This window comes from Leucoraja erinacea, chromosome 3 (genome assembly GCF_028641065.1).
Source record: "Leucoraja erinacea ecotype New England chromosome 3, Leri_hhj_1, whole genome shotgun sequence".
Classification (NCBI taxonomy): Eukaryota; Metazoa; Chordata; class Chondrichthyes; order Rajiformes; family Rajidae; genus Leucoraja; species Leucoraja erinaceus.
In genome coordinates this window covers 100,421,973-100,437,930 of record NC_073379.1, presented here as the reverse complement: position 1 = coordinate 100,437,930, position 15,958 = coordinate 100,421,973, and the positions used below count along the sequence as shown (strand labels likewise).

Sequence of the window (15,958 nt, the reverse complement as noted above, 5' to 3'; positions counted from 1 at the left end):
TAGGTCTGAAGAAGGGTCTCGACTCAAAACGTCACCCATTCCTTCTCTCCAGAAATACTGCCTGTCCCGCTGAGTAACTCCAGCATTTTGTGTTTACTCAGATAGACAATTAGTTTATCAGTGTTTTAGAAGGAACTGCAGATGCTGGAAAATCGAAGGTACACAAAAATGCTGGAGAAACTCAGCGGGTGCAGCAGCATCTATGGAGCGAAGGAAATAGGGAATGTTTCAGGCTGAAACCCTTCTTCAGACTGATTATTAGTTTCTCAGATTATCACAAAAGCACAAAAGAGATGAAACAACAATCTGACCACTGAATTACAGATTTTTTAGCAGATAGTGGTTATATTAGCAGATTTTTTTTCACAGGTTTAGATTTCACACATTTTATTTTAGTATTGCAATTAGACATGGTAAATTAACATTCATTTTAAAATTATATATCATATGAATTTTTCAAACACCAGTCCACGTATTTTTCAAATTTGGTTGAAAATATGCAAGCTACCTTTGAATTCTCTTTTTTGTAAGTGGCTTTCATTCATCTTCAAGCAAGTAAGGATATCATATTAAAATGGAATGCGAGATTCACAAAAATCCAAATTAATAATTGAGGGCCCTTGGTTGTCAGGAAAGCATAATTTTAATCCCTTTGAATCAGTTGAGATAAATGGGTGTGCAGGTATAGACATTACTGTGAAGTTTTCCTCACTGGAAATGGACTTGAAGTATCTAAATGCGCATTCTAGAAGCTTGACTTCAGAATAATGAATGTATGGATTATACCTTAAGTGAAGATATAGATGCAGAATAGGTGTAGTGAATCAAAATAGGTTAACAACGTTATTAGGTATGGAGTTAAAATTAGAAACTGAACAGAAGCTAGGAGCTAAAGAAAACAAATAATGAGCTTCAAAGATGAGTAAAATGTAAAAGAATAAATAAGAAAGTAACTACAGAGGTTGCAATTGGTGCACTAAAGGGTAAGAGATATGGCAGGCTAATGACAGTAACATCAGCCTTAGAAGAGGCGTCCTTTCTTCCAATTGGATTTTAAATTTGTTTCACTCTTAATTACTTTTGAGACATTACCGAGTCACTGTGTCATACAGCACATAAACCAACCCATCGGCCCATCATATTCATGCCCGCCAGCAACCACCCATCCATTCCAATCCTTGTCATGTTTTACACAGACTCTCGAAATTATGAACTTTACCTTAATTCACCATTCTGTGTTTTATAACTGCCCTTGTAAAAACCATGGTAGCCATCCGATAGATTGCCAATGTAGTCAATGTTAATCATGTACGTATTTCCAGAGTACAAGAGTCCATCAGACAGTAGGGCAATTTGCTCATGAATTGGATATTCCAATAGATGTAGGTTGCTTTCTGGTCCAATTGATCCATTCCCTTTCAACAGTGCAATAGTTGTCCTGATGATTTCCAGCTTTTTGCTGTGCAAGATGATGGAATTGGTGTCCATTCCAATGGAAACCTCAATCCTCACAGATGCAGAAAAGTTCAGCATGGTCAGATTTGGTTGTATAAGGAGTTCATAATGCACTGGCGCAATGGTATCAGGCAATCTTATTTTGTTCCAGGGAAATCGCTGCCCGTCAGATGTGGTTGGAAAATCTGGCTCCTCCTCGTTATTCTGGTCATATTTCGAGGCCTCGACAACTAAAAGGCCAATAGCCGTGATGAATCCTATTAGTTTTAGGTATTTGGCGGTGGCCATCTGGATGCTGGTTTCTGTGGTACCGTCACTTGTGATGATTTTTAACAGATTTTGCAGTTTTCCTTTTCACTCATCAAAAATCAATGTGGTCAATCAGTTGCTATATGTAAATGAACCGTCATGCATTACGAAAATAATGATGTCCTATGTGAATAAAAAAAAAACATGTTAGTTGAAAATTATCTATGCTTATATTTATTAATTGGAATTCGACATGAATAATGTTTTAATACAATTTAGGCATAGGAATAGTAATGACAGTCCCCAGCACCTTTCTGCTTTTAAATAGTTGACTGGAACACCTTCTTCATTTATTGATGACCATATTGGGATAAAATACACTTAATTCTGATTTAAATCCAAATGTTATTTACTTAAATCATTAAACACATTAATGAAAACACTTAATTAAGAGAGCTGTTGCATGTAGTTTGTGCAAATGTATTGGCTTTGATCAGGAAATGGTGAAGTTAATCTAAATTCATCTTTAGGGAGATGCATCATACGTTATATGAGCAAGAAAATCCTAGGTTTCACTCCTGAACTTGATTATTCAATTGTTTATGATACCATGCCAAACACCCCATAACCAATCGATCGTGATTCAGGATCATATTTAAAAATGGTTAATTGAGGCAAGCTATCATTCACATCTTTCAAAGTATAACTACACCCAAGTTAAAGCATACTTTTGGAAGAAAATCAAAATTATCTATATATTACTAAAATTCTCATCTTGTTTGTTTGTGAGTCTGTGTGTCTGCGTGTCTGTCTGTGAGTCATGCCCTGAATTACGCCGAAATGGTACACAATAGCACTACAATTTTAGACCACCTTGTTCACCATTGTCCAGTGATGTGTTGTATCAAGTTTCATTCAGATTGAGAATATATTTTACAGGTTATTCACATTTTGAACTTTACAAAATCCAGTTTGAGAAAAATCACGAAGTTGCAGTGGCAGTTAGCAGCTATGACGTTACAATGGGGTCTCATTTACATAAACGGCTGACTTAACCAATTGCATTTGCTGGCCCTGCCTGTTACAATGTTGCAAATCACAGGACACTGAGTCCTGGCAGCAAGTACAATTGGATTTTTTTAAGTGAAAAGTGGGTGAAGCAGAGGGGGAAGGAGTGCTGGGGATAAGGAGAAATTAGTCGCCCCTGCACAGTTGGGGGCTATGGGTGAGTGGTGGAATATTGCATTGGGGGAACGGGTGAGTGGGGAACAGGTTGCGTTGGGGAACCAGGCCTCCCGTGGAGGCTATGGGTGAGTGGTCGAATATTGCGTTGGGGGAACGGTTTGCATTGGGGGACCAGGCCTCCCTTGTGACAGGGACCCATCGAGTCACACTTGTTCAAGTGAAAAATATGATTGACCAAATAGCCTCCTCACTGCATATATTTTCAGTGTCATATTCATGGTTTCCTATGCTCTGTCCACAATTGGTCTCCAGCTCGCTGAGTTACACTGAACAAAAAAGAGCAAAATAGAACGTAACGTAAAGAATGACATGCATGGAATTGATTAACTGAAGGTCAATCAAGTTTGGAGACTTCAAGTTTCTCATTCAAGGGAAAATATTAAAATGAGATTAATAATGTGGCTTTGTAATTTGTAAGAAGTAACTGCAGATGCTGATTTAAACCGCAGATAGAAAAAGCTCAGCAGGACATGCAGCATCTCTGGAGATAGGAATGGGTGATGTTTCGGGTCGAAACCCTTCTTCAGACAACGTCACCCATTCCTCTCCAGAGATGCTGTATGTCCCGCTGAGTTACTCCAGCCTTTCGTGGCTTTATAATTTGATGAAATAGGCAGTGACATCAATCTACCCGGCAGAAACTTGGAAGAAAGGAGTTTACTAATTTAACAAAGTGCAGAAGAAGTTTGAAAAAGTGATTAGAAGAATTAGACAAACATTATGATAAATGGAGAACTCCTTTGAGTATGGAATTGGAGCCTGATAGAAAAAAAAATCCCTATATAAATTAATGCAGATAGCTGTAATGTTTTCCCTAGCTTGCAATCAACAATTCATTTCTGATTGGAACATAGAACTACGAAGCATAGGAAAGACCCTTCCGCTGGCAATGCCAATGACGAGCATGATGTCAAGTTTAATCTCCTTTGTCTGCACATGATCCATATCCCTCCATCCCCTGTATATACATTTACCTACCTAAAGACCACTTAAATGCCACAATAATCTTATCTTATTCTTCTGTAGACTTTCCCCCTCTGATCTTTAAGCTATGTCCTCTAGTCTTTGGCATTCCTATCCTTGGAAAAAGGTTTTGGCCATCTACCCTTTTGATGCCTTTTCTCTCATCTTTCATTACTCCAAAGAAAGCAATCCAAGTTTGTCCAACCTCTCCATTTAGCTAATACCCAGTACTCCAGACAGCATTCTGTTAAATCTCGTCTGCACCCTTTACAAAGCCTCTGCATCCTTCCTGTAATGGGTCAACAAGAAGAACTCAAGTCAAGTCAAGTCAAGTTTATTTGTCACATACACATACGAGATGTGCAGTGAAATGAAAGTGGCAATGCTCGCAGACTTTGTGCAAAAGACAACCAACAAAACAACCAAACAAATTATAAACACAATCATAACACACATATTCTTTTACATAATAAATAATAGAAGGAAAAACGTTCTGTAGAGTTAGTCCCTGGTGAGAAAGGCGTTTACAGTCCGAATTGCCTCTGGGAAGAAACTCCTTCTCAACCTCTCCGTTCTCACTGCATGGCAACGGAGGCGTTTGCCTGACCGTAGCGGCTGGAACAGTCCGTTGCAGGGGTGGAAGAGGTCTCTCATGATTTTGTTCATGCATACAATTTTGAACTGCATACAATGCTGCAAATATGGCCTAACCAAAATGTTATAAAGCTCCTGATTCGTGTATTCAATTCCTCAAACCGAAAGAAGTATACAAAATGCCTTATTTATCACTCTATCTACTTGTGTGGCCACTTTCAGAGAGCTATGGACTTGAACCTCAGGATCCCTGTGTGCATCAATGCCGCCTTGTCATATACTTTCCCCTTCTATTCGACCTCTCAAAGTACATGTTTCACAATTGAACAGATTAAACTTCATCTGCATTTCTCTGTGCATATCTCAAACAGATCTAAATCACGATGTATAATTTGAGAGCCTACCTCAGTATCAGCAACTTCACCAATTTTGGTATTGTCTACAAATTTACTAAGCATTCCATCTATATTTATATTGAGGTCAACTATATATATCACAAACATGTGTGACCAAAATCATGAAAAATTGTGGAGCACATCTCTTCTAATTCTGAAAGCATTACAGGTATATTGTTTTGTACAATATATGGTTCATTTTTTTCAGTTTATCAAGTGAAATCTTTATATGTCATGCTGACAATGTTTGTTTAGGGTCAGAGGTAAAATATGACTGATCACGTGTGTGATATCACACACATTATACAAACTCTGTGAATTTTAAAAAGCTAGAATGTTCATATCTTTAGCAGACATGCATTATAGTTCTGCAGGTAGGAAGATAGCAATGAGTAAGATGGATCTCTTGCAAGAATTTTTAATGTATTGCTTTGTGGTGACATCTGGTCACGTGTGTGACATTTTGGTTCACTTTCCAAAGAATGGGCCAACAGAGGTCCCAGCGGACATCTTTGGTGAACGCCACTTGTCACAGTCCTCAAATCAGAATAACAAGGCCAATTGGAATTAGTTTTTCCATTTGTCCTCAAATCTGGTCTTGATGGTGAGGATGGAATTGCAATCTATGATTAATCGTGACAAAAACTCTGCAATGTAAAAAGTGAAAACGTTTCAAACAAGATAATACACCTAAGACAGAAATGTACTTCAGTATTAATCAGTTTCCTGTGTTTATATGTGTAGTAACCTCCCATGCTGCTTCTCGGGGCCATAGTTAGAGGGGAAAACAAACTATTCAATCTAAACAATTGTTCAAAGGGAAAGATTTTAAGAAAATAAAAATCTTTGAAACGTGTTTAAGTTATTGGGGGACCTCCAGACAATTTAAGCTACAAATTGCTGGCTACAGCACACTATGGACAAACCCGAAGATAAACGCACTTCTGTGGAAATGATGCCGTAACACGGGTTGCAGAGGTGATCAGCAACAAATTCGCGAACCTTGTGAACAAGTGTCGGTCTTAAACACAAAGCACGGTTGATTTTAATTTGTGGGATGTGGATTTACTTGCCAAAACCATAATTCATTGCTTATCCTTTACAGCTTCTGGGGAAGGGGAGGTGATGTTGAACTGGTGCTGATCAAGTGGGTTTACACAGCTCTTCTCGTGCAGCTTATCATTTAGACTCAGCTCAGATGAGACAAAGATGTATTCTAAAGTCACGATAATTTACTGTTTGGAAGGGGCATCGCGCGTGGTGCCATTAGAGGTGGATCAGACGAGAACAACGATAGATAAATGTGAGAAGGAGTGTGCAAATTAACAAAGTAGAGTTACAAAGGGACACGACGTTCTGGATTAACTCGTCGGGGTAGGCAACACCCCTGGAGAACATGGCATGGAGACATTTCGTGTCGGGATCTTTTTGTTTTGTAGAACAGCATGTGCATTTCCCGGTTTCTAATATCTAGAATTAGGCCGAAGGGCTTTTGACCCGCGGTGTGAATGTAGAGTGAGTTTATGTGCCCGCGTACGAAAGCATTTGACATCAAAAGCAAAACTAAACATTGGAAAAATTGTCAAAATTCATACCCGCACTTATTAGGAATTAAATATGCGTAGTTTTAAATTGCTTTTCTGCAACACGTGAGTGATTTAAACAGCAGGGGCGGAGAGGAGGCTGCTGCAGCCGCCACCAAGATCTTACAGCAGCTCTGCTATAAGATCTTTGGCCGCCACTAGAGCGCTCTTGGTCTTTGCTTTGAAGGGAGTTGAGATGATCCCGCCACCGCTGGAGACCGCAGTAAGTTGCGGCAACGCTATTCCCTCACGGTCGGCGGCCAATTCTTAGCAGGTTATGTCAAGTCCGATTGTATTATTCCCAGGCAGGCCGCCACCACCCTTACCCCTCTGCTCCCGAGATGAACTGGGGAACTAGATGGGCCCCGGTGCGAGCGCTCGCTTGCCAGGCGAGGCGAGGCGAGGCCGGGCCGGGAGAACAGACATCTGGGCCGGGCAGCGCCGGGTACACCGGGCCTCTCCCCTCGCCGCACATTTCTCAACATCGATTGAAAATATGCCTTTTACTACCTTGACCTCTATGCAATTATTCTGAATGCAAACCATACCTTTAGAACCAAATACAAATTTCTGATGAGTTTGCGTTTGCCAAATAAGAGGCTCCAATCGATTCCCCCGCAGAAGTGAAAGTGAAAATGAAATGAATACAACCTTTGGGCCTGCTCGTCCAGCATCTAGTTTTTTAAAGTCGCCTGAGCAAATAATATAAATTATTTTAAAATCATACTCCCTGCAATATAGTCAAAAAATATTATTTTGTTCATCAATGCAAAGGTTACAATCTTCTCGGGTAAATGGTCAGAACCTGATACTTTTAAGGAAGTTGGTCTGAAAATGCGCTCTCCTTCCCTTTATTGATTTACACTTTTTTACACTCAACATTTATTAACAAAACAAAGTACACGTACACACAAGATATACAAATCACACAGCAGCTGTCAACATCACATCAGATCATCCTAGTGTTCTGTCGCAGAAGCATCACATTCACAGGCACCCAAGCAAACTCATCATGTTTAATCCTACTTAATATATAATCAGACACTGTTAAACCAGGCACTTGTGTGCCGCTTTAAGAAGTTATTTTGTCATTGATCGCCCCCCTATGTATGCACTTATACACAGGCACAATAATGTCTGTACATATAGTTCCAAATACGCGTGTACAGTACCAATCGAACTCCTCCCCTCCTCTGGGGCTATGGAGAAATCGTGTCCTTAATCAGTCTTGGTAGTTGTAGTAATACCGCTGTCCAAATAATGTTGAAAGCATCAATCCTTTTTAATTTTTTTTATTAGAAGTACAATAAGTTACAGTAGTACACACCACTTGCAAAAGGATTTGAGTATAGGAGCAGGGAGGTACTACTGCAGTTGTACAGGGTCTTGGTGAGACCACACCTGGAGTATTGCGTACAGTTTTGATCTCCAAATCTGAGGAAGGACATTATTGCCATAGAGGGAGTGCAGAGACGGTTCACCAGACTGATTCCTGGGATGGCAGGACTGTCTTATGAAGAAAGACTGGATAGACTTGGTTTATACTCTCTAGAATTTAGAAGATTGAGAGGGGATCTTATAGAAACTTACAAAATTCTTAAGGGGTTGGATAGGCTAGATGCAGGAAGATTGTTCCCGATGTTGGGGAAGTCCAGGACAAGGGGTCACAGCTTAAGAATAAGGGGGAAATCCTTTAAAACCGAGATGAGAAGAACTTTTTCACACAGAGAGTGGTGAATCTCTGGAACTCTCTGCCACAGAGGGTAGTTGAGGCCAGTTCATTGGCTATATTTAAGAGGGAGTTAGATGTGGCCCTTGTGGCTAAGGGGATCAGGGGGTATGGAGAGAAGGCAGGTACGGGATACTGAGTTGGATGATCAGCCATGATCATATTGAATGGCAGGTGCAGGCTCGAAGGGCCGAATGGCCTACTCCTGCGCCTAATTTCTATGTTTCTATATATCTTATTACATTTGTTGTACCCCTTCATTTTTTAAGCTTTAAGAAAGATAGAAATAAAGGAAGTAAGGAAAGTGAGAAAGAGTTGTGATAGTGCGAGAAAGCGTTGGGAAAAAAAGCCCATTAGAAAAACAGTTTGACAAGAAAGTTAAGAAATAGACCCTAGAAAAGAAAGAAAGAGAAACGATTGCTCTATTATAAGAAAACACGCAAAAAGGGATATACCAACTTCATATTTTTCATCCCCCATTTACCAGATCCTGGCACCCATTTATTTATTTATTTGTTTATTTTTCATGATTTAAATCTTTTTATTTAAATTTCACAGCAATTTGCATACATACAATGATAACAGACAGTGACAGTCAAGGCATAATTGTGCAACAGTATGTAGGCGACCCTCAAACCCCTTACCCTTACCCACCTTCAACACACCCGAATCAGGTCGGAACCAAACGGGGACAAACAACACTCGCATACATACACATCCACACAAATATGGTAAGATAAACGAAACAAAAAGCACTGAAAAATAAATAAATAAATAAATAAATAGGTAAAGGGGGTCGCTAATAACAGTAAATAAGTAAGTAATTAAATAAATAAGTGTGGGGAGGGGGGGTTAAGGGGAGAGCAGCTGCAGTAGAACAGAACAATGGTGGAGAGCACTCAGTCCTCTTCCGAGTCCGGGGACAAGTTGAGAGAGTTAACAAGTTCCAAGAAAGGGTTCCATGTATCTAGGAATGTCTTGGTAGAGCCTTTGAGAGAGAACCTAAGTTTTTCAAGCTTTAAATTGTAAAGCACCTCCTTAATCCAGCGGGCCTGTGTCGGGGGACAAGTGAGCCTCCAGTTAAGCAAGATCAGTCTCCGGGCTAACAAGGTTGTAAAAGCTAGAACCCGTTTCACTGCAACAGAGAGGTTGGCGTTGGGAGGGGAACCGAAAATGGCTGACAGTGGGTTTGGAGGAATAGTCTGGCCGTAGGCTCTGCTTATCAAGCTTAGGGCAAGACCAAAACATATGGCTATGGTTGGCAGGAGATTGATTACATCTGTTGCAGTTGTCCCTTACAGCGGGGTAAATTCTAGATAATCTTGCATTTGTGTAGTGGACTTTGTGAAGGAGTTTGCATTGGATTAGGCCACGACGGGCATATATGGAGGAAGAATGGATCAAATCCAAGGCAGAATCCCATTGCTGGTCTGTTAGTGTCGTATTCAGCTCACCCTCCCACGCAGCTTTTAATGAGGTATGAGGTTTCAATATAACCAACCCCAACAAGTTATACAAAACAGAGATGCATCCATTTATTTTTTAAATTACTGTTGCACCATATACTTGTAGTAAGTCAATAAATGCAGACCACGTCTTTTGGAAATGCATTTCGTTGTCTCTGTACTGTACACTGACAATGACAATAAATTGAATCATTTCATTTTTTTTTTTTTTTTGCCTGCATGGAGGAGTCTCATATCTTCCAGGTGTAATGTTTCGAACATATTTGAAATCCACATATTTATTGTTGGTATAGGAGCGTTTTTCCAGAATTTGAGTATAAGCTTTTTTCCCATTATTAGCCCGTAATTAAATAAATTCTTTTGAAACGCGTTTAGTTCAGGGCTACCTTCCATTATTCCAAAGATAATCCATTCTGCTTTTGGTATCAGTTTTATTTTAAATAAGCATCAGTCCTTAACTGGAGTTAACTGTTATGCTTTTCAATCAAATAATAATAATAATAAATACTTTATTGATTCCCTCAGGGAAATTCAGATGTCCAGAAGCCCCCAACCAACAAACCCACAGATTCAAAACAAACGCAGACAGAAAATACATAGAATACACTGTGGACACTACCTGAGAGCAATAAATACTTAAGAAAGACCAATAATTAACAATTACAAATTAAAAATTGCAAGAATGCATCCCCCTACAGCCTAGCGGTCCGAATTATAAAATCTAATGGCTGCAGGGGTGAAGGATCTCCTGAACCGCTCCGTTCTACAGGGCAGGGAGAGGAGCCGGTTGTTGTTCCGAGTGCTCTTTTGACTCTCCAGAATTACATGGAGGGGATGCCCGGGGTTTTTCAGGATGACCTGCACCTTGTGCCTCATACGCCTCTCAAGCACATCCATCCCAGAGTCTACTCTCCCCTCCAGCACTGAGCTAGCTCGTTTAACCAATTTGACCAGCTTCTTGTTGTTTTTTTCACTAATGCTGTTGCCCCAGCAGACAACAGCGTAGAAAATAACACTTGCAACCACAGTGTTGTAAAACATGTGCAGCATGTCATTACACACATTGAAGGATTTGAGCCTTCTGAGGAAAACGAGTCTGCTCTGGCCTTTTTTGTAGAGGGAGTCAGAGTTGACAGACCAGTCCAGTTTGTTATCAAGGTGCACTCCAAGGTATTTATATGTCTGCACCACCTCAATGTCAGCCCCAGCAGCGTTGACCGGCTGAAGGGGGAGCTTGGACCTGCCAAAGTTAACCACCATCTCTTTAGTCTTAGTTGTGTTCAGGATGAGACAGTTCTCTTCACTCCAGGCACAAAAGGAACTGGTCAAGTTCCTGTCTTCCTCCTCCTGCCCGTTCCTTACACATGCCACAATCGCTGTATCATCGGAATATTTCTGTACGTGGCATGTGTCAGACTTATAATTAAAGTCTGCTGTGTACAGGGTGAAGAGGAACGGGGCCAGAACCGTTCCCTGTGGGGCTCCAACATTGCACACCACTGTGCCAGAGACACTGTCCCCCAGCTCATATACACTTTTCAGTCTTTCCCTCCACTGTTGAACATTTGGTGGCTTTATATTTAGAACCTCGACAAGTTACTGTACTTCTAGGATCTTCTGGCTCCTTCACTGTTTCTATATTATCAGAATGCTGATCTGACATCCAGTACTAACTTTACCTTTCTCCCTGGAAATGATTGAAACTGAACCAGTCATAGAGTCATACAAAGTAGAAACAGGCCCTTTGGGTCAATCTCCCACGCCGACCAACATACCCCATCTAAACCAATCCCACCTGCCTGCTTTTGGCCCTTATCCATCTAAATCTATCCTCTGAATGTACTTGTCTAAATGTTTCTAAAACCTTGCGATAGTGCCTGCTTTAAATGTTTCAATAGTACCTGCACTTTAATCCCTTAGATGGGCTTCAAACCACATATCTGTGGCAAAATTGCAATATCCAATTCACTCACATTGCTAATGTAATCTCCGCAAAAGTCATCCGCAACTGGAACTTTTAAAAATGACTATTCCAATTAACTCTGAATTGACTTTTCTTTTTTCCCCCTGCTTAATGTTTAGATCGTGTTGGCCACACATCCTCCCCACAGTGGTGTCATTGCATCTTTGTGTGAGTAAACCTGCACCTTCCCTTAGATAGGGACATGAGCAGGGGATGGGCAAATGATACAACAGAAGCTCATGGAAGAGTAAACTGGATATAAGGGAGTAGCAGAGGGATAGAGGTGGAGAGTGAAGGGTGTGGGGGTAGTAATGAATAGCAAGGTCTGAAATCTGGGCCCAATTCCAAGATCATGCCACAGGTCCTTCCCGATGTGGCCTCAACGGCTCAGATGTTGCTTGCAGATCAGTCATTTATGTGCTTTCACCATTTGACATTAAACATTAGACATCTGCCACCATACATGAAGCTTCCCAAAATAGATCCAAAAGGAGTTGGTGACACTGGTTTTTATCTCTTTCTTCTTTTAAGATGCTATTTAAAATCTAGGTCTGGACAATCTTTTGGCCATCTGCTCTTATAATGTTTGTGTGTGTAAATCATTTAGAGAGAGACAGACAGACAACATATGAATGCACATGACATAGAGCAGCTGTTGGAGGCTTAGCCCTCACTGTTTATTTCTGTACTCTTTCACAATCATGTCTGAGGTGATAAGAGAACTTAAAATTCAGTTTCAAGTAAGTATCAAATTGCCCACCAGATATTGTACAGCTAAAAAGTGGTCTTCCACATTGTCGGAAAAAAAATCAATTATTTAAATAAACACAAATGTTATTTGAATTTATAAATTATTAATTTTTTGTTAACTCTTGCTATTTATTACTTTTAATTTCATTCAACAACATTTGTATGTCCATATATTATCTTGCTTTTTCATAATAGTAATGGAGTGGATTTGACAGTAGATTGAAGAGATAGAATTGAATTTCATTGCCTAGTAACAGAGCAGCAAAAAAGAACCCTCCTGGTCAATGCTACCATTCAAACGCAACCTCCAGCGTCAGCTTAAAGAAGGAAGAATTTGTTTTATTACAATTAATGTGAAATATTAGAAATTTGAGGGTGCAATTTCAAACTAATCTTTTAAAAAAATCATATAGTCAGAGTGTTACAGGATGGTAACAGGCCCTTTGGCCCATCAGGCCCACACAGCCCATCAACATCCCCAATTTTTTATCAACAAACTCCTGCCCCTCCACTCTCCCCACTGATTCTCCCACTCACCTACGCACTAGGGATAATTTAGAGTGACCCAATTAACCTCCAAACACATGCTTTTGTTAATGGAAATGCCAAGAAGTATCCATATCCAGTAGTTGGAATAGCAGGCATTTATCTCAACATGAGCTCAACTCAAAAATCACATTATAACTAATTCAGCTGCATGATATAAATAGTGTTCAGTATTCATCAATCACGATAACATTGTCGAAACACGTATTATAGCAGAACTACCTGGATCAGTGGATTCTTCATAATATCCTACTGAATTTATTGATGACTACCTTATAATTATGGCCTCAGGTTTTTCAGGACCCGAAAAACTGTTTTTTGATAATCTGGCACAATTTTAGTATTGCAAAGATCTCTATCAGATCACCCACAGATTAATCTTTCTAAAGGATTTAGCCCATGGATCATTATCAATCTTATGAAGCCTTTACAACTGTATTGTAATATTGGCAATATTGGCAAACCCGAATGACTCACAGAATGGATCAACAATGATTTTGTGTGTCTAATTAACTTTGCTACTTCATAATTCCATGTCACGAAATAAGAATACGATTTAATTTGCTACCTTTCTTTCAATTAGCCTCTATCACTTTCCTGTCATTTATGCCTGTGTACCTGGGTATCTCCTCCTTTCAGTTTATTTACGTACTGTCTTGCTAGTACTTAACCTTATTCTCTCTCCCAAATGTTCCAACATTAATTTGCCATTTTCATACCACGTTTAAAAGTTTTTTAATGTGATCCATGCACTTTAGTCGCAGTCTTCCTTTATATTACCTGCATTCCCATTTCATATAATTGGCAGGTTACGAGTTATGAACAATAGGAATTCCAGCATGAGTCTTTGTGGGCATAAGTCGCTCTCTCTATTTCCAGTATAAGTGACTATTTGTAACCCCCTCCGTTCATTCTGTTTCATCAGTCAGTTTGGTATCTATCGTGACATTCATCATCTGACTAAACTTACTCTGATCTTAATATCATCGCTAACAATTTTTAATATGTCTGAAAGCAACATTGATTTGGCTTGACCTGGACAATGATGTTTGACATATTGTTATCTTTGAGACAACAAAAACATTGTCGCATTGGTTGCAGTTGTTAAGTTGACATTGTCAAGGACCACGTTGATTCCTGCTTCCAGGAGAGGCACATTCAAACCACTTCTCAATAATATTCCATAAATACAGCATTAATTGTCAAGGAAAATATCAAGTTTATACATGTTTTCCTTTTCTGTCACACTATGTACAGTGACTAAGTTAATAATTTTCAGAGCCATTCCCGTGTAATTCTGTTACTCGGTATCTTTGCAATGCTCTCTGTTCTTCTATGGAATTGGCAGTCCTCCAAATCTTTGAAGTCTTAAAGAACAATCTTGCACTTACATTTTCCTTTTTTTTACCACAGGATGTCACTACATATTTTATGAGATTTTAAGTATTTTTGAATTTTAATCACTGGAGTAATTCCAGAGAACATTACGCCGAGATATTCAATATCCCGTAAATAGAAATTGAGGCAAATAATCAGTTACTCTCCCTCTACTTGTACTGAGTACACCTCTTCATCAAATTACTTGAGAAATACTTTATTATCTATCTACACCAGAAAACGGTCTCAATATAAAGCTTCAGCCAAAAGACGAGCTCATTTTACAATGCAACATCTGCTTAATGCAATAGCCTATGTTAGGAATATGTGCAGACTCTAAATTTGGACTTGACTTCACAATTCTATCTATCAGCAAATGTAGGAGTGAAACCTAGCTTTAGATATGTATTGTGCAGAAAAGTGGGTAATATGTGTTACTGGTCATTTAAAAAGAAAAGCAGCCCTACTGAGATAGAAGTGAGTCAGTTCACTTTGGACAATATAAGCATTGTCATGGACCACACAGACCCCTGCAAAACGTGGTCTATGGTTTCAATCTAGAATAGCATATACTTTGGAATACAGGGTCCTATAAAACTAAAAAGTTGTATTAGAAATAAAACAATGAGTAAAGAAGTTCATTTATCTCATGTCATTTCCTTACTTTGTTAGTCTGTTCTTCACAAAACCTAACATGAAGCAGCTGCAAAATCCTCCATGACCAGATCGCCTTTCCCAGGTTAATATCTGCAATAATAAGTCAAAAATGTTGAATTGTCATATACACCGTGAAATTCTTACTTGCTGTAGCTTTACAGATACATTAATGCAATAACACAGCAATATACCATAAAAATTAATACAATAAATTAATAATAAGTGATACTAGGTAACCACTGCATAATCGTGCTAAAGTGAAATACGGAGTGCAACCAAAATTAGCTCTATAATAGATCATTGCTGAGGTGGGTGTGTACCGAGTGTTGTGCACTGTAGTTCAAGAACCTGATGGTCATGTCATAAGTAATAGGAGCGGAATTAAGCCATCCAGCCCATCAGATCTCCTCTGCCATTCAATCATGGCTGATCTATCCCTCCTAACCCAATTCTCCCGCCTTCTCCCCATAACCCCTGACACCCGTACTAATCAAGGAGCTACTATCTCTCCTTTAAAAATATCCATTGAGGGCATCCACAGCCTTCTGTGGCAAAGAATTCCACAGATTCACCACCCTCTGATTAAATAAATTATTTCTCATCACGTTGGTTTACTTCTCATCCTTCACATTCCTTCTCATCTTTGGTTGCAAAGAAGAAGCTGTTCTTGAACCTGGAGGTCAGAGTTCTCAGGCTCCAGTACCTTCTTCCCAATGGGAGCAGCAAGATGAGAGTGTGCCAGGGTGATGTGGGTCTTTGATTATATTAGCTGCCTTTTTGAGGCAGCACTTCCTATAGACGGTGGGGAGGTCTGGGCAATACCCATTCTATTTTTGTTGCCTCCATTGTTTCTAAGTTACTAAACAAGGACAGTTGGTAGGTACACAAAAATGCTGGAGAAACTCAGCGGGTGCAGCAGCATCTATGGAGCGAAGGAAATAGGTGACGTTTCGGGCCGAAACCCTTCTTCAGACTATTTTCTATGT

General features: G+C 39.6%; 2 protein-coding genes across 3 annotated transcripts in view; one reads left to right on the top strand and one right to left on the bottom strand.

Moving 5' to 3' along the window:
- LOC129695874 (endoplasmic reticulum aminopeptidase 1-like) overlaps positions 1 to 15,958 on the bottom strand; it is a 57,480-nt gene that overhangs the window by 40,191 nt on the left and 1,331 nt on the right. Inside the window, exons 2-3 of one of the 2 annotated variants that reach the window (XM_055633289.1) lie at positions 14,980 to 15,062; positions 1,220 to 1,887 (exon numbers count right to left, since the gene is read on the bottom strand). In XM_055633289.1, coding sequence (XP_055489264.1) covers positions 1,220 to 1,743 — 524 coding nt within the window. In that variant the 5' untranslated portion in view covers positions 1,744 to 1,887; positions 14,980 to 15,062. Of the gene's footprint in view, positions 1 to 1,219; positions 1,888 to 7,032; positions 8,955 to 14,979; positions 15,063 to 15,958 lie in introns of those variants that run through there. The other variant, XM_055633290.1, reaches the window with a different exon arrangement.
- erap2 (endoplasmic reticulum aminopeptidase 2) overlaps positions 6,079 to 15,958 on the top strand; it is a 53,366-nt gene continuing 43,486 nt past the window's right edge. The window contains exon 1 of the mRNA XM_055633293.1: positions 6,079 to 6,707. The gene's annotated coding sequence lies outside the window, so the exon portion shown is untranslated. The remainder of the gene's footprint in view (positions 6,708 to 15,958) is intronic.